At 48.0% G+C, this 25,791-nt stretch overlaps 1 protein-coding gene across 2 annotated transcripts in view; it reads right to left on the minus strand.

Moving 5' to 3' along the window:
* Nucleotides 1-25,791, minus strand: part of IARS1 (isoleucyl-tRNA synthetase 1) — a 68,814-nt gene that overhangs the window by 18,749 nt on the left and 24,274 nt on the right. For both annotated transcript variants that reach the window (XM_021694327.2, XM_021694325.2), the window contains exons 10-26: nucleotides 22,796-22,891; nucleotides 19,062-19,184; nucleotides 18,463-18,554; nucleotides 17,730-17,828; nucleotides 16,043-16,169; nucleotides 14,794-14,867; nucleotides 14,241-14,435; nucleotides 11,926-12,012; nucleotides 10,052-10,135; nucleotides 8,654-8,798; nucleotides 7,186-7,306; nucleotides 4,895-4,986; nucleotides 3,844-3,921; nucleotides 2,600-2,721; nucleotides 2,326-2,428; nucleotides 1,990-2,073; nucleotides 560-734 (exon numbers count right to left, since the gene is read on the minus strand). In XM_021694327.2, the coding sequence (XP_021550002.1) occupies nucleotides 560-734; nucleotides 1,990-2,073; nucleotides 2,326-2,428; nucleotides 2,600-2,721; nucleotides 3,844-3,921; nucleotides 4,895-4,986; nucleotides 7,186-7,306; nucleotides 8,654-8,798; nucleotides 10,052-10,135; nucleotides 11,926-12,012; nucleotides 14,241-14,435; nucleotides 14,794-14,867; nucleotides 16,043-16,169; nucleotides 17,730-17,828; nucleotides 18,463-18,554; nucleotides 19,062-19,184; nucleotides 22,796-22,891 (1,897 nt within the window). The remainder of the gene's footprint in view (nucleotides 1-559; nucleotides 735-1,989; nucleotides 2,074-2,325; nucleotides 2,429-2,599; nucleotides 2,722-3,843; nucleotides 3,922-4,894; nucleotides 4,987-7,185; nucleotides 7,307-8,653; nucleotides 8,799-10,051; nucleotides 10,136-11,925; nucleotides 12,013-14,240; nucleotides 14,436-14,793; nucleotides 14,868-16,042; nucleotides 16,170-17,729; nucleotides 17,829-18,462; nucleotides 18,555-19,061; nucleotides 19,185-22,795; nucleotides 22,892-25,791) is intronic.

Genomic DNA, 25,791 nt, shown 5'->3' on the forward strand with positions numbered 1-25,791 from the left:
TCCCTCTCCCACTCCCCCTGCTCTCGCTATCTCTCTCTGTCAAATAAGTAAAATCTTAAAAAAAAACGAAAAAGAAAATGCTCACTGCAATAGTACTGACAATAGTGGAAAAACAGAAACAACGTGAGGAGCCATCAACAGGACTGGTTAAGAACACCACGAGTCCCCATGAGGGAAAACCATCACAACAGTCTGGAAACAGCACTTCACAGACTAATGTAAAAATGCAAAATAAAAAAATGAGTAAGATAAACATGAAATACAAAAATGGAAGTGTAACGACACGACACTTATAACTGCAGTGTGATCTCCACGTTGAGAGCCTGGGACCGTCTGCACCAGGACTTTCACGCTGCCCGGCACCGGCCCCGGCACAGAGCGGGCACTCGGTCTGCGCTCCGTGGACGGGTGACGGCTCGGGGATCATTTGTAATCCCTCCTTTCCATTATCAGAATTATCTGTTATGTACTTCAGTGACAGGCCAGGGAAGCAGGAGCCCAGTTGTGAGGTGGCACCAGGAAGGGGCCACGGACGGTGCTGGCCGGGGCAGACACCCACCGCTGTCCTGGAAGCGCTCCAGCTCCTCACTGCTCAGCTGCTTGATGGACGTCATCACCGCCCTGAAGGCTCCCTTCAGGCGCTTCCCCAGGACCATGTGATCAGGCTCTGCCCTTAGGCGAATGCCATACTTGTTTTTATCTGTAGACAGCGTAACCTTTCGGACGTTCAATTCCTACAGTTGGCAGCCAAGATGAAACAAAAAGGGGGAGATGAAAACATGTGAGCCCCAAAACTTGCACATTAACGTTCACACATTGGTCACAATAGCCAAAAAGTGGAACCACCCTAATGTCCATCAGCTTTGAAAGGATAAACAAAATGTGATCCATCCACACAACAGACTATTACTTAGCAAAATACAGAACTGAGGCACGGACACAGGCCGTACCACGAATGGACCCTCGGTGCCACGTGAAGGGAGTCAGCCTCAAAAGACCACTTACTGTTGGATTCATTTTCGTGAAACGTCCAGAGCAGCCACACTCGTGGTTGCCAGGGCGTGGCGGGATCTTGAGGGCAAAAATGGCGTGTGAATGCTAACGGATACTGGGTTTCTTTTTGGGGTGATCAAAATGTTATAAAATTTTATTGGCTGTACAATTCTATAAATGACTTAAAAATTCTTCTTGTCCAGATCATTCAAGACAGTTGAGCAAAACTCAACTAAAGAAGATTCTAGACTTAGAGGGGCACCAGGGTGGCTCCGCTGAGCATCTGGCTCTTGGTTTAGGCTTAGGTCATGATCTCAGGGTTGTGGGATGGAGTCCCATGTGAGGCTCCACACTCAGCGGGGAGTCGGCTTGAGATTCTCTCTCACCCCCTCTCTGTCCCGCCCCTTCCAAGTAAATAAAATCTTAGGGGAAGGTGAAAAAACCCAAGTTGCAGACTATAAACATGGTCCCCTCTAGTACAAACAAGGTCAATGGTGTGTGCACATGTACATGCATGTGTGTGTGCACATCCAACAGCCTGGTGGGGACGCCCTAGTGAATATCCCCAGGCAGCGCTGGGTGGGTGGGAAGGGTTTCACTCAGCACCCAATGCTGGAGTCTGAGCTGCTCATGACCAGTGCATGCCCACTTGTTACCTGATGATCTGAAGGAAGTTTTTTGGTTAATTATCAAAGAGTATTTGGAGAAGATAAGTGGATGAAGGTAGTGAGTGATCTAATCAAGGTAAAGAAATCCACTCATCTTGGAATTGCTTTTAAAGAATTACAGTGACACTGTAAAAAGGCAAAAGCGCACGCTGATTCTAAGCAAAGTGTAAGATTCTGTGGATGGTTAAGTACTTGGATGTGCTGACATACAAAAGGAAAAGGATGCATGATACGCTCACAGTGAACTTCACTGAAGAGTACTAGCCCTAACAACCTTCTTCAAGAAAGAAGTCTATTTGCACCCAAACAGTCAAACCAGCACTCTTACCTCAATGATGTACTTCTCCAAAGACTCGATCTCATCAAGAGCTTCTGGATCCTGATGGATAACCACAATTTCCTTCAAAGGATACTAGGAGGAAAGGGAAGGGACGGTTTACCAAAAAGCCAGCCCTTGAAACTGCAGCAAAGTAAAATGTGAAATGTTTCATCCGAATCTCAAGCTCCAGACTGATCAGGTTCAACCAGAACTAAGTCTTTCACACCCTTACTGCAGAAAAGAAAAAAAATTTTGCTACTGCTGGAAGCACTCTCTTTTAAGACAACGCTCCAAAGGTGTAGCTCTCTGGGCCCGTGCATGCAAAAGACAAACGAAGCATCAAACCTTTATGGGAATGGTTCTGCGGTCTCGAATCACTCGCCCAAGTTCGATCACAGACTGCATCCGGGACACTGCGCTCTCCGTGCTCTTGTCAATCAGCTCCTCCCTGACGGCAGACGCGGGGCTGAGAGGGACCCCAGGAAGGGGAGCCCATCCCAACGACAGGGGCACGGAGTGCGGAAGGAGCGGCGCCTCCAGCCCCTCTGCAGCCTGAGGAGCAGCTACCACGTGAGCCCTCCCGGGCGCAGGCGAGGCTTCCACGTCACGGGATTCTTACCGAACATGGGGCAGGGTGAGGTAGTGGATGCTGTGTGTGTCCTTGTCCTGGACAGAAACGGGGTCCATCAGCAGCTTTAGATTCTGGTACATCAATTCGGTGAGAAAAGGTGTATAGGGGGCCTGCATGAGGACAGAGGACATCATTAAGTGACCTCAGGCCCAGGAAAAGAGCAGCTCCACGTGAGTGGACGTGACGCTACTTTCTGAACCTGGTAGGATGGACACCGTGAGGCGCAACAGCGGGAGAGCCAGAGCCCCGAAGCAACCCAGAGGACGTCTGTCATAAGAGCAGGAGCCCCGACCACGACCCAATGTCCCCACACCTCAGAAACCGCGTCAGGGAGCTGCGGAAATGCTTCCTAGGATGAAGGTGAGTGAGGTCAGACAAGAGGCACCAGTCACAAGGCAGGTCTTGCTTGTGTGTCCAGGAGTGAACAGAGGGTTCACGACCTCAGGCTGGAGTAGCAGTGACAGGACACAGACGTTTAGTAAAACATCGTCTGTGACGTATTTGTGTGGTTAGATATCCATTCAAAAACTTCCCTGTTCCGATGACAGGGGCCTGCATAAGGATGAGGTGTGTGCTCACAGGGAGCGTGGCTCTGCCGTCTTGAGGCCAGCACCCTGACCTGAAGGGTGCCACCGGTGGTGGGCAGGAAGAACCCAGCTCTGGAAGCAAATGTTTCTTAGCCCTTCCTGACACAGATGAGCTAACAAGATTTCTGAAAAGGAACTAGGGAGTTAAAAGTTGTTTTAAAACTCTCTTTTTTTTTTTAAGATTTTATTTATTTATTTGACAGAGAGAGACACAGCAAGAGAGGGAACACAAGCAGGGGGAGTGGGAGAGGGAGAAGCAGGCTTCCCGTGGGGCTCGATCCCAGGACCCCGGGATCATGACCTGAGCCGAAGGCAGACGCTTAACGGCTGAGCCACCCAGGCGCCCCAATACTTTTATTTTTTTAAAAGATTTTATTTATTTATTTGACAGAGAGAGACACAGCGAGAGAGGGAACACAAGCAGGGGGAGTGGGAGAGGGAGAAGCAGGCTTCCCGCAGAGCAGGGAGCCCGATGCGGGGCTCGGTCCCAGGACCTTGGGACCACGACCTGAGCTGAAGGCAGACGCGTAACAACTGAGCCACCCAGGCGCCCCTCTTTCTCTTTCTATTTCTGGGGGGGACAAGTACAGCCTAGCTGCAGACGGAGGGCGCTGCAGTGCCAGGGCTAGAGTTCCAGCATCTTACCATCAGTCTGCACAGAGACAGCAGGACACTGAACAAGGTCTCCAGGGCCATAACGCAGTCTTCCACCCCGTTTTCACCCTGGTGAATAAGCAGCTCACATTACTTAGACTGTTAGAACCCAGTTGAATGAAGAGAGGTGACCCCCCCGAGAGTACAGTGGGCGCAGAGAGGACGGCGGAGCCAGGACAGGCGGCCACAGCACAGTGTCCGGGGTCGGGCAGGAGGCTGGCGCGGGCCCTGCTCTCCCCACCTCTGAGCCCAGGTGCCTGAGGACCTGGAGGCTGCACCTGCAAACTCACATGCAACATACGGGAACGGTTACAAACAGAAAATTTAAACTACTTTTAGGTAAGATTTCTTATTCACAAAAAAAGTGACTCACTGTAGGAAAAACACAAACAAAGGTTATAAAAAAAAGAGAAGTCGACCAAAATGAAGTTACAGGGAGACAGGTGCTGTAAACAGTGCAAAGTGAGCCCCTCTGCATGTGGGTGTGTTGTGTATGATCTATGTTAACAAAAATGAAATTACTGTTTTGTGAAGGGCGTTCATCATTCACACACTGGGAGGCAGGCTGGAGGGCAGTGGCATGGTCTATGCGCAGCCTCAGGGCCTAGGACGGGACTCAGCCCACATGCCCAACAGGTTGTCCATAAATAACTGACCCTCTAGAGGAAGAAGCGAGGGGGGTCCCACTTGAGGTCCCAGCCATTCCTGGTGACATCTGCATGTATCTGCATGACTTCCTTTCGTGTTTTAAGAGAACCTGCTCGGCTCAGTCTTGTATGGCCCTGAGACTTTCCCTCCGACAGGACATGTCCTGAGCTGTCTTGAAAATATGCAAGCGGACTTCTAGAACTTACAGGTTCCTATCTATCAAATGGCGATAAATACAGTTGACTTACAGTGTAAAAAGGAGAAAAGAGAAAGAGCTTCAGACACTGAGAGCACCTGAAAACATTCCTTTCTCTTCTGGCTGCACTCATGTTTCTCGACGGTCACCCTCCCACACTTCGCTGGTCCCAACAGCAGCCTGCATCCATGCACTCACCTTCAGCCTTCTGCGGTTCATCCTGACATACCAGTTGGTTAGGACATCCACAAACTTGACGAGGCGAGGCACCACTGTATAGAGCCTGTAAGCTGAAAGCAGATGATCAGGTCGAGGGTGCGGTGAGGGATGGATGCAAGACAGAGCAAGCGGCCCTGCCACCCGAGGGCTGCCACGCTTGCTCAGGAGACGGGAAGAACCAAAGTGACACAACCCTGGTGGCATTCCCCGAAGATGAACTACGTGGCCATCAGGGTGTCGGGGGTGCACACAAATCACCCTGTGAGTGCGTACAAGCTCCCGTGGTCAATGAGAAAAACAGAAACCCCAGACCTGGGGTGGAGAGGCCACAGCTGCATGCCTGACTTCCTTCCACTGTGCTACCCTGAACCTCCACTAAGACACCCCAGACGCACAGACAGCTCTAACCAGGGGCTGAGGCACACCACAGGCCAGCACTTTCCAACCAGAGTGACTCTGCCCTGATGTCTGGAGAGACATTCCGGCTGTCCCAGCCGGAGCCCAGGGGAACTGCTCAATAATGCAGAGCCCAGCAGCCCCCTCCAGACAATGCCTGGCCCAAGCCACCAGCAGAACGGGCTCCCCAGGAAAGGACAAAGGTGTGAGGGCTCCTGAGGAACTCCGAGCGCAAGCAGGGCGGTGAAGGTGCTCAGCCAGTCTTGTTTAAGGTGTGGGCCTATTTTTAGGATTTTCCCATTCACCTCCCTGTAACCGATACTCTCCGTTGCACAAAACCAAACACCAAAACCAAGAATAAGACCAACAAGTATAAACAAATACAACTTATATTAATGAAAAGTGTTCAGTGACTGTTAAGAGGTGCCAACGGCCACTCACTCCCTGAGAGGTGACGTGGTGATCAGAGGCCTAGCCTGAAGGAAAGAGGTGATTTCTAGGGCTCACTACACCCCTCACCTTCTAGGAGGCCAGAGTTCCCTGTGCTCAGGTGTCGACCCTTGGAGGGCACACAGAACCCTCAGAGCGTGAGTGTGCTGTGCGTGGGAGCAACATCATGGCTGCCGGGCTCCCTGATGGGAACTGCAGACACTCCAGACCTCAGAACACTATCCATGAGGGGCTGAGGGTACAAAGCCAGCAGGCCGTGGCACTGGAGTACCCAGAGCAGTCGGCCGTGGGAACAACCTTGGCCTGACCTCTTGTTTCCAGGGAGATGGACCCCAGCCGGCATGCTCAGGCCATGGCTCTGCTCGGCTGTCCGCAGGCCCGTTTCCTACCCTTCACATCACTCAGGAGGGACAGGGGGACAAGGACTGTGAGCAGGTGTCCTGGGGTGTGCGGTGAGCTCTGCCTCGCATGTTCATTTCCATCTTCACTGACGTCAATTTGTCCAGCAGCTTTCCCAACAGTCATGTGGTGTTTCTGATACATATTTAACGGGTGGGGGCAGGCTTCAGGATGCCTGACAGCCTGGGGGAGTTTCCTGGACTCATCATCCTCTTGTGCCAAGTGCTGAGGCACCAGGATTCCAGGAAGGCCATGGGCCTGCATGACCGCAGCGTGCTGGGGGAGGCTGGTTAACCTCGTCAGGGGACACGTAGGGGAGGCGTCTCTCCTCCCCCGCCCACCAACTCTGTCGGATCCATGCAGGTATCCTGCTTTAGTAGTTTCTGGAATTTCTCACCCAGACTTATAGTTCGTTCTGTCTCCAGCCTCGAGGAAACCAACATAACCTATGTTTCCAACCTGTGTCTAAGACCCAATTCGTTGTTTTTAGGTAACAAATATGGGGAAAACATCCACCTCATTACTATTTTTCTGTATTTCCTAATTTTTCTAGACTAGACAGGGCCTACTTATTTAATAATTAAAGTAGACTAAAAAATGCACGCTAACAAGCACTCCTTGAGAACCTACTGTCTGCCAGCTACTCTCTGAGCACAATCTCTATTTGAGCCTTGTAACACCGCCACCAGGCACTTTTCGGAGAAAGAAACTGAGGCCTAAGGACTTTGGGCAGCCCCTGCCAGAGGGAAGAGGTGGTGCGGGTGGGTTTGAACCGTGGAAGCCCACGTGGTGTCTGTGGCCAGTGGGGTGAGGCTGAGCCGAATCCCAGGACTCAGAGCAGCATGTTTCTACAACAAGTCTTAACAAAATCATATTTGACGGGTAAAAGAAACAAGAATTTATCTACTGTATCTCTCAAAATGTTTATAAAACTTCCTCTGTGTTTAAAAGAAACACAGGTAAGTATTGAAAGGGGAAATAGAGAAGAACTCTTATTCCAGGAAGATGACCCAAGAGAGTCATACCTGCCATTTCGGTCTCAAAGAACCCAATCAGCGACTGCATGCAGGACAGGATCCACCGGTCTGTGATGTTGGCACTTTCTTTAACTGTGTTCTCGTTGTAGAGGAATTCCATTTCTTCCTCCTGGGAAGTGACAATTACTAAAACATTCTGCATGCTTAGGAGAAATTACTGTACAGAAATGAACTCCTTAAACCACTTAAGCTGAAAGGAGCCCACAACAGCAATCCACAAAACCCCAGACCCCACTGGCAATTTAAATTTCTGATTCTCAGCAATATTTTCCAAATAAGCTCTAAACTTGGGATATTAAGTCCTCAGTTAATTACGTTTTTGACTGCTCTAAACACAATTTATTCCAAAATCTTGTAAGTGTAGGGTTTAGTTACTTTACCCCTAACGAAGGAAAGCTAGTAAAGCTGGCTAGGACTGGACGATCATCTATAGACTGAACATGAGCACTAGAAATTAACGTCTCTGCTTAAATTGCCCATTCTAAACAGCATGCTCTGTCCCAGTCCCCTTTCCTTTGCAAAACCCTCCTCGGGCTGAAGGTCCACTCCACCTGCGCACCACCGCCCCCCCCCCCCCCCGCCCCCAGCAACACCTGGTTGGTAGGGCAGCAGCCGCACTGACTCCGGCCCTGACCTGAGAGCCTGGTGGCGGGCGGGCGTCTGACTGCCAAGCCCAGACGAGCCCCGCCCACTGTGCTCCGGAGTCCCACAGCAGCAGGCCTGTGGGGACTGCCTGAGGCCTCCCGGCCCTAGTGGTGGCAACAACAAAGGCAGGAGCAATACCAGGACCTGGGGAGATTGCCTGCCCTCCTCAACGCACAGGGAGGAGCCCGAGTCAGAGGCGGCTGCAGGCCAACAGCCAGCCTGAGTGCGACATTCACAGCTCAGGCCTCCCGCCCATTTCCAAAAAGGGTTAACGTTGCACGACAGTCAACAGTAATGTACACAGTGATTCTACTGTAAGGCGTTGGACATAAGAGATGAGGGGTATCGGGGTCTGACCCCAAAGGGAGCCCTGAGAGCAGAGTCAGGCATATGGGTGTTCAGATGGTGCCTTGTTTTCCCTCCTAACGGCCCAGCAGAACGTCTCTCACTTTCAGAGTCTGGACCCTGATGCCTCAGCGAGCCCGGCAACAAGCAGCAGCCTTTACCAGGTGCTCCCACCCTGGGAGCAGTGGGCTCTTCACCCCGACCCCACCCCCAGCAGCCTTGGTTCCATGGGGCGGGGGGGCCAACCGGGGAATGAATGAACCTCCCACGCAGCTCTTCTGTGGGGGCAGCCCCAGGGTCCCGCCGAGGCTCTGCACTGACGCCCCCCCCCCCCCCCCCGCCCCCGCCCCCCCCCCCCCGGCCCCCCCCCCCGCCCCCCCCCCCCCCCCCAGGGCTCTGAGCCCCACCCACGGAGCTCTGTCCCTAGCAAACCCACCGACCCAGGTGACGGGACCCCGCCCCACACCTTCTGTAGCCTCAGGACGCTCTGGGTGAAGAAGCGGTAGGCGTTATACCAAGGGAGCAGCACGTCCTTCAAAACGTCACGCACACCCTCCTCCTTAAATCGGAGATTTTCTGCCCTCACCACAGGGGAGTTGATCAGGTACAATCTGGGTGAGGAAAAACAGTACATGGAAAAGGAATATACAGATTAAAACAAGTATTCTTTCTGGACATGTTGACACTGCAAACACCCAACTTGGCATTTTTTTATACAAAAGGAGAGAATTATGAATACTCTTCTTACGGTCAATTTAAAACTGACAAAGCTCTGACTTTGTGCAAGAGACCCAGTGAATAATAAAGGGGAGACGTAACCTCATACCAAAACGGCCCTCGACCAACCTGGAAGCATGCCCCGTGCCAGTCAGTGCAGGCCTCGGGGCGGCAGGCCTCCTCCCCAGACAATACCCGCGGGCACAGGGATTCACAAAAGGAGTGGCCAGGAGTCCTCTGCCGGCACAGAGGGGCTCCCAGAGGGAAGAGGCCAGGGATGTCGCTAGGCCCCCTAAGGATCGTCCCCTCTACAAAGAATTATCTGGCTCACTTGTTAGCAGCGCCGAGGGGCAGGCTAACAGCTAACAGGGCGGCAGGACACCCCATTAAGTGCTCCTAGGCAGCTGTGAACATGCTCGGGCTCAGCCCCTGGGTGTGGGCCTCCGTGTCTGCAGCAGGAGGATGCGGAGTGAAACCGTTGTGGCTCCTTTCCACCCCAAAACTTAATGCGCACGACGAGGACCAACGTTTCAAGTAGTGGCTCACATTTCCCTAAAAGCTTTTCAGGTTTCATTGTTATTTGCTCGAGTTTCAATAAATCTCAGACGGCTCTTTTGAGGAGTAAGCGCAGACATGAAATAAATGGCCAACAAGGGCGCCTGGGTGGCTCAGTCGGTTGAGCGACTGCCTTCGGCTCAGGTCATGATCCTGGAGTCTCTGGATCAAGTCCCGCATCGGGCTCCCTGCTCGGCGGGGAGTCTGCTTCTCCCTCTGACCCTCCTCCCTCTCCTGCTCTCTGTCTCTCATTCTCTCTCTCTCAAATAAATAAATAAAATCTTTAAAAAAAAAAAAATAATAAATGGCCAACAAGATGAAGAGCCAGGCAAGGGAATGAGGGAGAAACCCAGCAGTAGCCTGGGAGCAACACAGGTCCTGGTCCTCACAACACCTCTGGGCTTCCAAATGCTCGTTACTGAGAAACCACCTTGTGGGTTTGGAGCCAACTCCACACCAATGTACCTGGCCCGTAGCAGAGACACAGTTTGAGAAAGCTAACTAGGAACCAGATGAAAGGAACACAAGTAACAGAACAAGCGAAGCTTACATAAAAAGGACATTAAAAACAGGGCACAGCACTGGCCTGTACCTGAGGGCGTCGGCACCATATTTATGGATGATTGAAAGTGGATCCGGATAATTCTTTTTTCGTTTGCTCATTTTTTGACCATCACTTGAAAAACAAAAGGGAGATGCCAATTAAGTAAGTCACCATTACAGCCTAACTTTATATGCGGTTACAGGTTATCTGCAAATCAGAATACAGAAATGCAAGTGGGATAAGGGCATAACAATAGATTGTTAACACCTGTGAGCTTCTCTCTGAAGTCCACGGTGAGTCAGTGGAGAAGCTAAGAACACAGGGCTCAGCATTTATTCCAGAGAAATGAAAACTTGTACTGATGGAAAACCTGTAACGGAAGCTCCTAGCTCTATTCATAGTCAGCAGCCACCGGAAACAACCCCAGGTCCTTCAGCAGGTGAGGGGTCCAGCTGTGGTCACCCGCACCGTGCAGCACTGCTCAGCCATGGGGAAGAAGGGACTGAGGACACACCCATCCTGAGCAATCTCCAGGATCCCACTGAGTGGGAAAGCCAGTCCCTGAGGTCCTAAGTGGTGTGATTCCATTCCCGTCACGTATTTGAAATGACAGAGTTACAGAGACGGGGAGCAGATTAGTGGCTGTCAGGGGCTGGGGGCGAGGGTGGAAGGATAGGGGGATTACAGAAGGACAACAGAGGGGTCCTGGGATGTGGGAACAGTCCAGTACCTTGACTGTGCTGGTGGACAGGGACCTATGCATGTAATGTGTGTGCAACTGCACACCGCAGCACACAAGTACATGTAAAGCGCGGGGTCAGAGGAGGCCTGGGCCGTGTTAGCAGCTGGCTGTGGTGGTGTACCCCAGTTCTGAAAAACCTGACTTTCGGGGGAAACTGGGCAAAGCACACAAGGCTCTCTGTTACTGTTTCACAACTGCATTCAAATCTACAATTCAATAAAATTTTCAATTAAAAAAACCCCCAAAAGCAGACTGCCGAGCCAGACTCCCTGGGTGTAAAACGTGAATTTACCATCACTTGCTGTGTGACTTTGACAAGTTGCTTAATTTTTCTATACCTCAGATTTCTCAAATGTCAAACTGAGGTAAGGAAAGGACCCATCTTGGGGCACCTGGGTGGCTCAGTCGTTAAGCGTCTGCCTTCAGCTTAGGTCACGATCCCAGAGTCCTGGGATCGAGTCTTGCGTCGGGCTCCCTGCTCAGCGGGGATCCTGCTTCTCTCCCCCACCTTCCTCGTGCTCTCTCTCTCTCTCAAATAAAATCTTAAAAAAAAAAGCGGGGGAGAGGACCCATCTCAAACAGTTCTGGGGCTTTGATGAGAGAAGATGTATAATGCTCACAACACGATATCAGGGGCCGTCCTCCCTCAGACAGGACGTGAGGCAGGGTATCTGCATAAATGTTTTTTCTTATTTTATTAATTTGTGTTTTTTCTGTTATGACTATAGACAGTAAAAGAAAAAATAAGACTCCCCTATGATCCTGGAAACCTCTAGAACCCACAGCTTCCTCATGTTAAACAGAGGTTAACAAAAATCTTCATTAAAGGACCAGGCACACGCACCTGGTCCAGCCCTCCATGACAGATGTCTTATTGCTCACAGCATCACAGGATGCATGCCTCCCCCCCCCACCCCAGCTCCCCAACCTGCCCTTCTCCCTGGGGTAGAGGGTGTGTGCAGAGCCACACTGGAGACAAGAAGTGAGCAGGACGGGGTGGGATGGAAAGGAAGAGCAGCGAGAAGTGTAACAGCAGACGAAGGAGAAGAGCAGGAACAAAGCTGGGGCGATCCTAAGTTCCTGTATTCACAAAGAATGGCTACATGCACCCGGACCATGGCTGCCAGACCAAAGGAAGCCAGGCACCGGGACTAGCCACGACCCAAGGATGTGCACCTGCCTTGCCAGGACGAGCCCGTTCACAATCACGTTCCTGAAGGGCGGCTGTCCAAAGAGAGCGGTGGCCAGCACCAGCAGGGTGTAAAACCTGTAAAAAACCCAGGAAGAAACAGCTCAGCAACAACAGAAAAGGAATCTAAGCATAGGGAAAAAAAAAAATCTGTGCTTACTTACTGGATGGAATTTCTATTTTAGATCAGTTACACTTCTTAATAATCACTTATAGCAAAGGTTCTTTTTTTTTTTTTTTTTTAAAGATTTATTTATTTATTTGAGAGAGAGCAAGCACATGAGAGGGGGGAGGGTCAGAGGGAGAAGCAGACCCCCTGCCGAGCAGGGAGCCCGATGCGGGACTCGATCCCGGGACTCCAGGATCGTGACCTGAGCCGAAGGCAGCTGCTTAACCGACTGAGCCACCCAGGCGCCCTAGATTGACTCTTTTAATAACAAGTAAGGAGGTATCTTAACCTCGTTAGATGTAGGTACAATCTCTCAATATATCTGCAGTCTTTTTTATTTTATTTTTTACTTTTAAAGATTTTATTTACTTATTTGACAGAGAGAGAGCATGAGAGGGTGGAGGGTCAGAGGGAGAAGCAGACCCCCCGCCGAGCAGGGAGCCCGATGCGGGACTCGATCCCGGGACTCCAGGATCATGACCTGAGCCGAAGGCAGTCGCTCAACCGACTGAGCCACCCAGGCACCCCTATAGCAAAGGTTCTTAATCCGATAACACATCAGAATCATTTGGGGCATGCTGAAAAATCACACAGGACCTACCACAAACCGATCAGGTTAGAAAAAATAAAATGTGGTTTACAGCGAATAAAGGCCTGAGTGAGGTACTGACCCCAACAGTGGAGGATAGTACTGTTGTCCTCCCTGGGGGGGCAGCCGACAGCCACAAGGCAGAGGGGGGACAGTGCTGGGCGGCCTATCAGGACCTCCAGATACGCCAGGCTGCAAATCCAGAGACGTGTGTGCCTTTAGCACAAGGTCACATGGGACAGTCTGATGACAAAAGATAGACATTCTCACCCAAAAGTCAGAAGGCAGAGCACGTAGGAGCAAGACATCTCTGCTCTGCATGCTGCCGACTGCTAGCTAGCTTGTTCCAAACTCTACCACGTCCACGTCCCTGCAGCCACCCCAGTGAGTGAGGCTCTGCTATCATCTCCAAGCTGGTTTTGCATCCCCAGGACGTGACGGGACATGGACTGACATCCCTTCCTCTGAAGGCAGGTCAGGGGGACCTGGCTGCTAGGACACGCAGCCCAAGCCTGAGGGAAGGGGAAGGAGGCGGTGAACACCTACAGATCCACGTCAGGACTGTTAATGGCTGGCAGACATCCCCAGGCCTCAGACAAACGACTTACTGGAGAGGCTTCTGGCCCTCCCTAAGAAGGTTTTGGACCTGTTCCTAAAGAAAAATGGGTTGGACGCTGAAAAGAGCACCTTCTGGAACATTAAGGTTGGAATTCAATTTGTGACATCCGCTGCCAGTGTCAAAGCAATGACACCAACGTTCCTTAAACACTTCTGCAGCATGACCACTAATCAGTGTAATTAGGGGGCGCCTGGGTGGCTCGGTTGGGCAACTGCCTTCGGCTCAGGTCACGGTCCTGGAGTCCTGGGATCGAGTCCAGCATCGGGCTCCCTGCTCGGCGGGGAGTCTGCTTCTCCCTCTGACCCTCCCCCTCTCATGCTCTCTCTCTCATTCTCTTTCTCACATAAATAAATAAAATCTTAAAAAAAAACAAAAAAAACCAAAGTGTAATTAGGATCTGGACGAGCCAACCTTTTCCTGCTTCAGAAGATGATGGCGTGGCTTTAAACAGGCACCAGACAAAACCAATGCCGAAATCCTCCCCCGCCGTGGTTTGTCTTTTCCCCCAGTCCGGATTTTTAAACTGCTAATTTTATAAGGCTAGCCTTAACATCTGAGTACATTTCCAATCAACCCCTAAATTTGTAGCACCCAAACCATTATCTTGTATGTAAATACTCATTAAACATTTGAGTAAATGATTTAAAATAAACAAGCTAAGCACATGTACTGTTTTGTATCACTTAATCTTCAAATATAACAAATCTCTCTATTCCAAAATGTCAACGAAATAATTCAAACTCTAAAACCACAGCTGAGAGATCCCAACTCCAAAGACACTTTAATAGAACACTTGGTGGTGAGAGGCAGAGGGCAGCAGCAGAGCCTGTCTCGTTTGACACAATCTCCCCAGGACCCAGCTGATAAATGCCAGGTGCTCAGTTAAATACCTGTGAAATCAAATCAAATCTGAAAGAGTAAGAACATACCATCCTCTGGTCTGGTCAATGCCTTCGGCAATGAAGTCTGCAGGAAATGCATCATCAAACTCCCTCTTGTTTTCAAACGGATAATGAATTTGAGCATAGGGCATGCTGCCGCTCTCGAACCAACAGTCAAACACTTCAGAGACGCGACGCAACACTCCCTTCCCACAGCGGGAAGGGATGGTCAGATGGTCAACGCTAAGAAACGAAGCAAAGCCACTTCTATTAATTTTAACCATGAAAGAACTTGCAGTTTAATTGCCAAGAGGAAACAATGCTCTGACGAGATTTCATAAGCATCTGCAAAGAGAAATACTGGCAGTTATCACAGGTTTTCAGAGGCACCGGGAAGGCTCAATCCGGGGGATTTATACCAAAGTCGCCCCACATCCAACTCAAGGACAGAGGCCACCCTTCCTCAACATGACATGAGTCATCAACACTGTAACTCAGTAAACCAGTATTTGATTTCTACACGTAGCTCCGTCATCTGCTCCAGAGACCACGTCAATGCTCTCTGACAGTACGGAAGTGAATCGAACATTCAGAAACTGACCTCTCCCTGTGGAGATCAGAGATCTTTGCTCCCGACAGTTCTTCGAGTTCTGCCATCGATCCAATGCATACTACCTGTCAAGGCAAAGTTAAAAAACAAGAGAACCTCTCAGAGCCAGAGATCACAGAGCTTTATTCACACAGCATTCACACTTAGTTTTAGAAACCTCTGACCTTCAGGACAGTTGTCGCCAGCGTGGCTTACACTCACGAAAGACTGCAGGTCACTGAAGAGGTGAGCGGGCTCCACTACTCGGCCACCTACCCGTCTCAGGAGTCCCTACGCGGAGAGGACCTAACAGCGTCATCTCCACACGCACCTGCTGAGGGCTTACTAGGTCCAAATCTCTGCCCAGTGTAACCAGCGTAAGTGAAACGCCTAGACTGTGACTCTGAGGCATCTCAGTTTCTTCCTGACACCTGAATTTGGCTCCTTAATCTGGACTCTTTCCAAGTCAAAGCTAGAACTAAATTACCAGATCCAATCAATGAGATCACAAGACGTCACTTAGGGTTACGTCCAGGCAAGGAGGCTTCCCTCAGCTCAGCTGCGGCCCTGACAGGGTCCACACGGTGGGGGCAGCCCAGCAGGAGCTGCTGTGGGTTCTTGCCTGGGGCGTCTGCTACCTAGGGAACACCACCTTCTCAGCCCTTCCAGTCCAGTCCTGGGAGGTCTGACTCCGCTCCTTCTCTGCCGTCTCTCAGGTCCCTGTGCTCCAACAGTCTCTGTGCTGGACAGAAGCCGCCACTGCGGGTACACCTATAGACCCGTCACGTATTTACACACACAATCACTTGATTTTATATATTCAAGGTTGGCAATGCTTTTGGTAATGTTTTTTAAGCCTTCCTTTTTAACTGCCATGAGGGGGCTTTCACGTGCTGTAACTCGGTGCAGGTCTGGACTTTAAGACGGATCATCAGTTACTCACAAGGACAGAAAAAGGGGTGAGCAACAGAAGAAAAACAATTCAACAATTCAACAGAAGAAAAACAATTCAATTTCCTGAGAAAAATGCACATTTCTTCTTTACTTTTACACAGAGGGAGATTTCAAAAATCACATTTAATAAAACTAAAGTAAAAATAAATTTAAAAAACCTCCCAAATTCTTATTTATGTGATTCTAGGAAGGAATAAATAGAAACAGATGAAATAAAAAAAGGGGCAAAGAAAAAAGAAACTACATCCAGATGTACAAATGAAGTGCTTCAGCAAAAATCAACATGAGAATGCATGGCCCGTCTCACCTCCTCGAAGTCATCGCTGACCCACAGGGGGATGGGGGTGCCCCAGTATCTGTTTCTGGAAACTGCCCAGTCACGTGCATCTTTCAGCCAATTTCCAAATCGCTTCTCTCGCACAAACTCTGGGACCCTGCAATAAACAAGTCAGGCAGCCAATGCCGGAGAACATTAGTAAGCAAATTTGTAAATTGGATCTTACAAACCTTTGTATACGCTCTGTGGACCTACTGCCCTAGAGATGCTGCGCTCACTCCCAGGAGGACGTCTTCTGTGTGGACAGCACAGAAAACTCACGGAGCTCCATCTATTGTGAATTCATCCCAGGAGATGCTCTGTGACTGGAACAACCCTGCTAGGGGACAGCTGCAGCTCTCGACCAGACCTAGTCTTCGGGGCGCCCACACAATACTGCCTCTACTGACACTCATTAGTATGGGCTCCCAGCCCCTACAAAACAGGCTGGGCTACAGGTGGCTGGTTGGTAGCTGCCTCCTGAGGCTCACGGGCAGGCTCCTGCCATTGACCTCTAGGCTCCAGCAGTGAGGTAATTCCTTAGAATGCAGCTTCTCACCTAACCGCCTTGGCCTGTGCCATCCCTCCACCATGATAACCTTCACCCTATAGCCTCCCCTCTCTCCCCTCCCCTTCCCCCAAAGCTTCGAGTGCCCAGGACTAGTCAAATGGCTCCTTATCCTCCGAGGTTCAGCTCTGCAGGAAACCTACCTAAGCAGCAGGCTGAGTTACAGCACCCCAGCCCCACACATCCTGTCCTCTCAGGCACCCCAGCTGAGCCCTGTATTACAAACATCAGTTTATAGGCCTGCACTCTCAACGGGGCCACAGCCTAGTAGTTCACACCCAGCACTTCACACTGTAGGGCAACTGAAGAGCTTCATAGGAATAAAAGTGAAAAACTGCTTTTTCTTGAGAAGTCAGGGTCAATTTGCTAGGAAACACAAAAAGCTTGTTCATGGGGCTTCTGGGTAGCTCAGCCGGTTGAGTATCAGCTCAGGTCATCATCTCAGGGTCATGAGCCTGAGCCCCGCGTTGGGCTCCATGCTCAGTGTGGAGTCTGGTTAGGATTTTTTCCTCTCCTTCTCCTTCTGCTCCTCTCCGCCCCCTGCTCGTGCATGCGCTCTCCCCATCAAAAAAAAAAAAGCGATGGTTCATAGTAGTTCCTGATCTCTTCCTTTACTGCCTGAGATCCTCCTCATTCTTCCAAACTGAAGTGCAGTTTTTGAGTCAGGTTCGAGTCTTATAGAAGTAAGAAACCGTGACCACCCTCAGAGCTCTCAGTGAAAACCAGTCTTCTGTAGTATGCGGATTCGGCCTTACTTCATGCAGCCCTACAGGCTGGAGTTAACACCTCCCCGCGGGTCACATACGAGCTGAGAGCAAGGCTTCTGTCCCAGTAGCACTCATCGGCACGCATCAAGGGCAGGAAGCCCAAACGGCTTCTGTAGGTGTGTTCAAGAGTAAACATCTGCCCTGAAAACGACTATTCAAGGCTGACAAGGGCGAAGTGCTCCCTCCATATGCCTTATCATGGGAAGGTGCTGCTTCTTATAAAACTGTTTGTTCTGTGGCCCTGGAGACACAGACTCAGAGAGAGCTACGGAGTTCCCACACTCTGGGAGAAGTGTGAGCACGTGACACGGGACAGTGCGAAGATGCATAGCTCACCGCTCACCAGTAACACAGGCCGTTGTTCTTCAGGAGCTGGTCCACCATGTGCTCCACACGCACGAACCAGCTGGGCACGGCTTTGTAAATCAGGGGAGTGTCTGACCTGGGGAAGCAAAGGGCAGCACACGGCGCATCAGACTGAGGTACGCAGGCACCCCGGGGAGACCAACCATTGCTTTCGTACTGACATCACCCCATCGATTTGGCCTTCTGCCAACACTCCTTTTGCAAACACTAACGCCTACGCCCTTGGTACTGCTCTTCTCCCTCCACAACACCAAGAAGGCAAAAGCTTTACAGAGCAGGAAAGAAAATACGGCCCTGCTGGTGTGTGATAGCTGTCTGAGAAAAGACGTCAACTTCAGCAAAGAGGCAATGTGGGAACAAACTCGATGGCACCGAGCATTCCAGTTCCACGCACATCTTCACAGCACGGTCCTGTATTCTAACTTGTGTCACGTTCTATCTCTTGCCAAGTTCCACTGGGAAATTTTAGACGTATGTCTCATCCTAAAGAAATGTGGCCCCAACACAAAACATCTGTACATGTCGATACTTCCCAGACAACTGCTGAGGAAACCAGGAACTAACACTCATGGAATTCAAGAGGGCAGTTTCCCCACACCAATCGTAAAGCATACAAATGAGAGGGGAACTGCAGACGGCAGAATGGACACACACGCTACGTGTCCCCCACAGGCTAGAAGCTCGAGCTGTAAGTCTTCGCTTTCTCTCACCTCCAGCAGAAGGGGTAACTGTGAGTGAAGGTGCTGGAGACAAGAAGTCGGCCTTTTTCCTTCAGGGTCCTGATGATGTTTTTGTCAGCATCCTGTTTAAAAAATAAAAATCTAGCCATTAAAATATCCTGCAATACTTAGCAACACAAGAGAACTACGTGTATCACTGCAATCTGGTATTTTGATAACTCTAAACCGTGAACAAAAGGCAAAAATAACACACGTATTATAAAAATACTCAGTCCACATTTGAGACACAAACTTTAGGTATCTTATTAAGCACTTCCATACCATGTGAGGCAGTGAAGTCTTTCACCAGCGATGATGGCCCCACAGCCTCAGAGCTGCTTCAGGAGTTACCAGTCAGAGCCCAGTCTCACTGATTCCTGCCTGTGAAACTACAGCTTCCTCTGAAGATACTAGACCCTTAGAATGTGGCTGATAATATCTATCTTTTCTGGTTTTATGTGCTGAAACAAAACAAAACAAAACCAACTTCCTGGAAAAAAAATCCAGATATGGAAGCTCTTTAATAAAAAGCTGATTAAAGAAAGAAGTATGATGAAACCCACACCTTTCTCTGTCACAGAGACACAGACCTTCACATACTGTCCCGTGAAATCTGTCACTTCTGCCGTGAAACAGCCTGAAGCATCCACGGGGCAAACAGGAGAAGAGTCTTTCTGAATGATGTTGAAGTCCATACAGACCCGATAGTCGTCCTGGGGACAAAGGGAACGAAACAGGCTGAGTGTGTACGACACAGGAGTGTGGGAGGTGATAGATTTACAAGAGAATGCTTCAGTATTCTGACTCATAACCATAATGGACTTTAATTATCCTCTCAGCTGAAGTTAATTCAGGACCATTCAGAGAATCCCAGAGCCTTATAGTTGGATAGGGATTACATCATCTTCCCGGCCATTATTTCATAGACCCCTGTATACAGCTGGGTATCCACTAAGGGAGGAGGAAGATGACATACATGTATCCCTGGTGAACATGGACGCAAAAATACTCAACTTCATAAACTCCACCCGACACCACAGTAAAAGAATCATTCACCACGATCAAGCGGGATTCACTCTGGGGATGCAAAGATGATTCAGTATCCACAAATCAATCAACGTGATACATCACATTAACAAAATGAAGGGTAAAAACTCTATGATCATCTCAACAGATGCAGAAAAAGCATTCGACAAAACTCAACACCCACTTGTGAAAAAAACTCTCAACAAAGTGGGTTCAGAGAGAACATACCTCAACATAATAGAGGCCATATATGAAAAACCCACAGCTAACAACACACTAAATGGTAAAAAACTGACAGCTTTTCCTCTATAGTCAGGAACAAGATAAGGAAGTCCACTCTCACCACTTTGTCAACATAGTACCGGAAGTCCTACCCAGAGCAGTCAGACGACAAAAACAAATGAGACATCGATACTGGTAAGAGAAAAGTTAAACTGCCACTTGGCAGATGACATGACTCCATATAGAAAACTCTGAACACTCCACCAAAAAACTATTAGAATAAATGAAATCAGTAAAGTTGCAGGATGCAAAATTTATATACAGAAATCTGATGTGTTTCTATACACTAATAATGGAGGAGTAGAAAGAGAAACTAAGAAAACAATCCCACTTACAACTGCACCAAAATTAACAAAATACCTAAGAATAAACATAACCAAGGAGGTGAAAGACCTGTACTATGACAACTATAAAATACTGATAAAAGAAATTGAAGATAACAAAGAAAAGGAAAGACATCCCATGCTCATGGACTGAAAGAACGAAATTGTAAAAATGTTCATAGTACCCAAAACAATCTACAGAGTCAATGCAATCCCTATCAAAAGTCTACAGCACTTTTCATAGAACTAGAACAAATAATACTAAAATTTGCTTGAACCGCAAAAAATTCCAAACGCCCAAAGCAATCTTGAGAAAGAACGAAGCTGGAGGTATCACAATCCTAGATTTCAAGGTACCCTACAAAGTTGTAGTAATCAAGACAGCATGGTACTGGCACAAAAAGACACACAGACCAATGGAACAGAATAGAGAGCCCAGAAATAAACCCACGCTTGTATGGTCAATTAATCTACTACAAAGCAGGAAAGAATATACAATGGGGAAAAGACCATCTCTTTAATAAACGATGTTGGTGAAACTGGACAGCTACATGCAAAAGAATGAAACTGGACCACTATCTTATACCACACACAAAAATAAAGGCAAAATTGATGAAAGACCTAAATGTGAGGCCTGAAACCATAAAACTCCTGCACGAAAACATAGACAGTAATCTCTTGAACAGCGGCCGCAGCAAAACATATGTATGGTTATGTCTCCCCAGGCAAGGCATTCAAAATCAAAAATAAACTACGGGCCTACACCAAAATAAAAAGCCTCTGCACAGCGAAGGAAATCATCAACAAAATAAAAGGCAATCTACTGAATGGAAGGAGATATTTACAAATGACATATCTGATAAAGGGTAAATATCCAAAATACATAAAGAACTTATGCAACTCAACACCCAAAAAAGCAAACAATCCTATTAAAAAATGGGCAGAGGACCTAAAGAGACATTTTTCCCAAAGAAGACACTGAGATGCTAACAGACATGTGAAAATACGTTCAACATCACTCATCAGGGAAACACAAATCTAACCCACAATGAGGTATTACCTCACACCTGTCAGGGTGGCTAGAATAAAAAATACAAGAAATAGTAAGTGTTGGCGAGGATGTGGAGAAAAAGGAACCGTTGTGCACTGTTGGTGGGAATGTAAATTGGTGCAACCTCTCTGGAAAACAGTATGGAGATTCCTCAAAAAATTAGAAATAGAAATATCATATGGTCCAGTAAATCCAGTCCTATTTACCCAAAGAAAATGAAAACACTAATTCAAAAATATACATGCACCCCTGTGTTTACTGCAGCATTATTTACAATAGCCACGATATGGAAGCCACCCACATGTCCAATAGATGAGAGGATAAAGAAGATGTGGTATATATATACAATTACTCAGCCATTAAAGAATGAGATCTTGCCATTCCTGGCAAGATGGATGGAACTAGAGGGTATTATGCTAAGTGAAATAAATCAGACAGAGAAAGACAAATAACGTATGATTTCATTCATATGTGGAACCTAAAAAACAAACAAAAAACCCACACATACCCAGTATACGACAAATAAATACATTTTAATAGGAAAATGTAAACCACAATTCAAAACCAAGAAGTTTTCTTTTTATTATTTATTATCAGTGCAGCAATCATACCAGCTGACCCTAAAATTATGAATAACTAAAATCTGACTAGTTCTTAAAACCCAGTAAACAGTATTATCAAGAATGCTTCCATCATACTGAATACGGACCAGGTATTCGGTGATACTAAGGAAGCATTAACTTTATTGAATACAACAGTGGCATGCTGGCAATATTAAAAATAAAAGGCTGTATCAGTCACAGTTGTGTACAGAAGTATCTGCAGATGAAGAATAGGATGTTGAGGATTTGTTTCAAAACCCTCAGGCCAAAGTGGCGAAGGTGTGGGGGGAAGAGGACAAGGTAGAGGAAAGAAGAAACAGACTTCCCAAATGTTTGCAGCAGGATGACATGAACATCAGGATTTATTCTAATACCTCTTTACTTCTGTGTATATTTGAAGATTTCCATAATAAAAATCTCTGCAGAGGTTAAGTGTGAAAGTAAAATGAACGCAGTCAGACTAGCTTCACTCCCACTGCAGAACGGTCAAGCCCAGAGGAATTTGTAGGTCCCCAGTGCGCATTTCATTCATACACAAATAACATCAACAGGATTGCATTTTTAGAAAAATTACTCTGGGCAAAATTTAAAATTGGCCACACCATACAGCTTTGAGGAGGTCAAGTTCTGCTCTCTCAGCACAGTGTTTGCTCAAGAGCACCAGGGAGGTGCGGCACCTCTCCACACTGACGGTCATGGTGACTGCGTGAGTGGACGCCCTTTCCAGAACTCACATAACTGCATACCGGAAAGAGGAGAGTGCATGGAGAGTAAATTATGAACGAATGCAAACACAGGGTGCCTTTCAGAAAGACAAAATGCCCGGGAGCACCCAGCATTTAGCTCACTCTTTTCAGAGATTAGCTCAGGGTGAGAACGAATTACAGACATTAAGTTTGATAAACCATGTTTGGGGGCAGCGAGCCTGAAGAGTTGGACCGCAAGGTGTGCCCAAGAATGAGGTGCTCGACATGCATGCACGACTCAGTGGCCGCGACACGCCCTTCCCATAGACACCCTGTGGGACTTCCAGTACTCACAGCACCGAAGTACGGGGCCTGGTGCACCACTCCCGTGCCCTCGTCCTCCTGCACGTAGCCATCGGCGAGCACTGTGAAAGCACCGTCCTCCTTGAGCTGGAACAGCAAGGCCAGCAGGCACAGTAAGTGAAAGACCGCCTCACCTCCTGTCAGTCTCCTAACAGTGTCCCATAAGAACCGGAAAACACTGGGTTTTATTTATTTATTTTTATTTATTTTTAAAGATTTTATTTATTTATTTGAGACAGAGAGAATGAGAGAGACAGAGAGCACATGAGAGGGGGGAGGGTCAGAGGGAGAAGCAGACTCCCCGCCGAGCAGGGAGCCCGACGCGGGACTCGATCCAGGGACTCCAGGATCATGACCTGAGCTGAAGGCAGTCGCTTAACCAACCGAGCCACCCAGGCGCCCCAAACACTGGGTTTTAAATAAAGCTAGTCCCTTTTCAAAAAAAATTTATGTATTTAAGTAATCTCTGCACCCAACGTGGGGCTCGAATTCCCAACTCCAAGATTAAGAGTCACACCCTCTAACCGACTGAGCCACTCAGGCGCCCCTAGTGAGAATTTTAAGACAAAACACATCCAAAGTAAAATATATTAAGATACACGAGAGAAGAATGTAGCAATGACATTTTTCAGGAGAAACCAGAGGCATTTCAAAAAAGCTTTTTCAGATGATATATGAGTTCAGCCTTGAAGAGCAGATTGTACCTGAGCACATCTGACATTAAAGAAAGATGAGGGATATTGTAAACAGGAGGAAAGCCTAATGAAAACAAAGGCAGGGAGGGAAGAAAAGAAGCAAAGGAGACGTTTAAAGCAATATTAGAGGACGGTCAGGAAGCAGGTCGGCCAAGTGGAGAACACTCAAGTGCGGTGTCCTGGGAAGTGGCTACAGGCTCACAGGGAGCAGAGGGAAATCCACCAGCAGCAACAGGAAGGAGGAAGGAGGCCTTTACCTGAAGGGCAGCCATGGCCTGAAGCCCCCCGTGGCCAGGTGCAGACTCTCCCCTTAAGGGCATCCCAGCCCACGTGTGGCCACAGCTGCCAATGGCCATGGGGGAGCTGTCCTGTGCCCCCTAGGCTGCTGCTGCCACCTGCAGGCCTGCTGGGGAGCTGCCAGAGCTGCTGAGCCAAAGCCACCAGGATGCAGGACACTGCCTTCCTGCTGGTCATCTGTTCCCGCCTGGCCCACCACTATGTGGATTTTTTGGGTTTTTTTTTAGTGAAGAAGAAGTTTTCTTTATTCCTTGTTTTCTAAGAGACTTAAACACAGGGAAGCTGAGTTTTATTAAAGGCTTTTCTCCTTTAGCCTATTAAAACAGTGAACTGCATTATAGATCACCGAGTACGATTCTTAAAAATTCCTACTTCTCCCATATCATGCTGCAGTTTTAGTATATGCCATGTTCAACTCGGCAACTGTTCTTTGAAGTGCTACATATCTCCTTAATAATTATAATTATATATTTATAAGTTAATTAGTATTTGTGCACAAATGCTAACTTTTAGGTTTATGTATCGTGGTTCTGCTAATCTCATAATATGGAAAGTTGGCTTTCTCTATTCCAGGACAGTATAAACAACAGAAACGTTCTTTTAAAAAGATGCATTAGGACTTTGTGTCTTTTGGTGGAGAAAAACTTTTTATATATACTTAATGGTTGAGAAAACAAAGTGTTCAGAACTGTTTAAAACACCAAGGAGCTTTTTTCAATTCGTATACGTATACTACTAAAAATACTACTACGTATTTTCTCTTCCTAATGATTTTCTTAATATTTTCTTTTCTCTAGCTTATTTTTAAGAATATAGCATATAACACACATAAAATACAAACTCTGTGTTAGCCGACTGTGTTATTGGTTAAGGCTTCTTCTGCTCAACAGTAGGCTATTAGTAGCTATGTATGGGGGGAGTCAAGAGTCACTGTGCCGGGGCTGGTGCCACTGACCCGATTTTTGTTCAAGGGTCAACTGTAATTGGAAGATGAGAAACATGGGAAAACACTTAAGGTGCACAAAAATGAAGAGGCAGATATGAGCAATATTGTGGATAGAGCCCAAATGGCAGAGGTCCACCTGCATTAACCAAACTCTATCCCTGAATAGACAGGGATCAATGGGAAATTCCTGCTGACCCTATTCTTTTGGTGATGGTGGTGGGGCTTGCAACTATGGATTCTCTGTTGTCAGAAAATGAAAACTGCACAAAACAGCTCTATGACACTTAAGAAAACTAAGTTACCACATGTATGAGCTTTGCCTTGGTGCCTCATCAGTTTCCTTGAAACGAACTCTGTTTATTGTTACACACAGGTTTTATTCTGAGCACTATCTTAAACTTGTTAAAAAAACAAAACAAAACAAAAAAACCAATAAATTTCCTGGATATGTAGACTATAAACAATAAAAATAAACTTATGTGCTTCCTTTTATAATTTGAGAAAAGTATTAAAAACATTCCCATAGGATTTTAATTATTAAAACAAGAAAGCAGGGGCGCCTGGGTGGCTCAGGTCATGGTCCCAGGGTCCTGGGATCGAGCCCCGCATCAGGCTCCCTGCTCCGCAGGAAGACTGCTTCTCCCTCTCCCACTCCCCCTGCTTGTGTTCCCTCTCTCGCTGTGTCTGTCTCTGTCAAATAAAGAAATAAAATCTTTTTTTTTTTTTTTAAAGATTTTATTTATTTATTTGAGAGAGAGAGAATGAGAGACAGAGAGCATGAGAGGGAGGAGGGTTAGAGGGAGAAGCAGACTCCCTGCCAAGCAGGGAGCCCGATGCGGGACTCGATCCAGGGACTCCAGGATCATGGCCTGAGCCGAAGGCAGTCGCTTAACCAACTGAGCCACCCAGGCGCCCCAGAAATAAAATCTTTTAAAAAAATAAAAGTATTGGGGCGCCTGGGTGGCTCAGTCATTAAGCGTCTGCCTTCGGCTCAGTCATAATCTCAGGGTCCTGGGATCGAGCCCCGCATCGGGCTCCCTGCTCAGCGA

Source organism: Neomonachus schauinslandi, chromosome 13 (assembly GCF_002201575.2).
Source record: "Neomonachus schauinslandi chromosome 13, ASM220157v2, whole genome shotgun sequence".
NCBI classification, from domain to species: domain Eukaryota; kingdom Metazoa; phylum Chordata; class Mammalia; order Carnivora; family Phocidae; genus Neomonachus; species Neomonachus schauinslandi.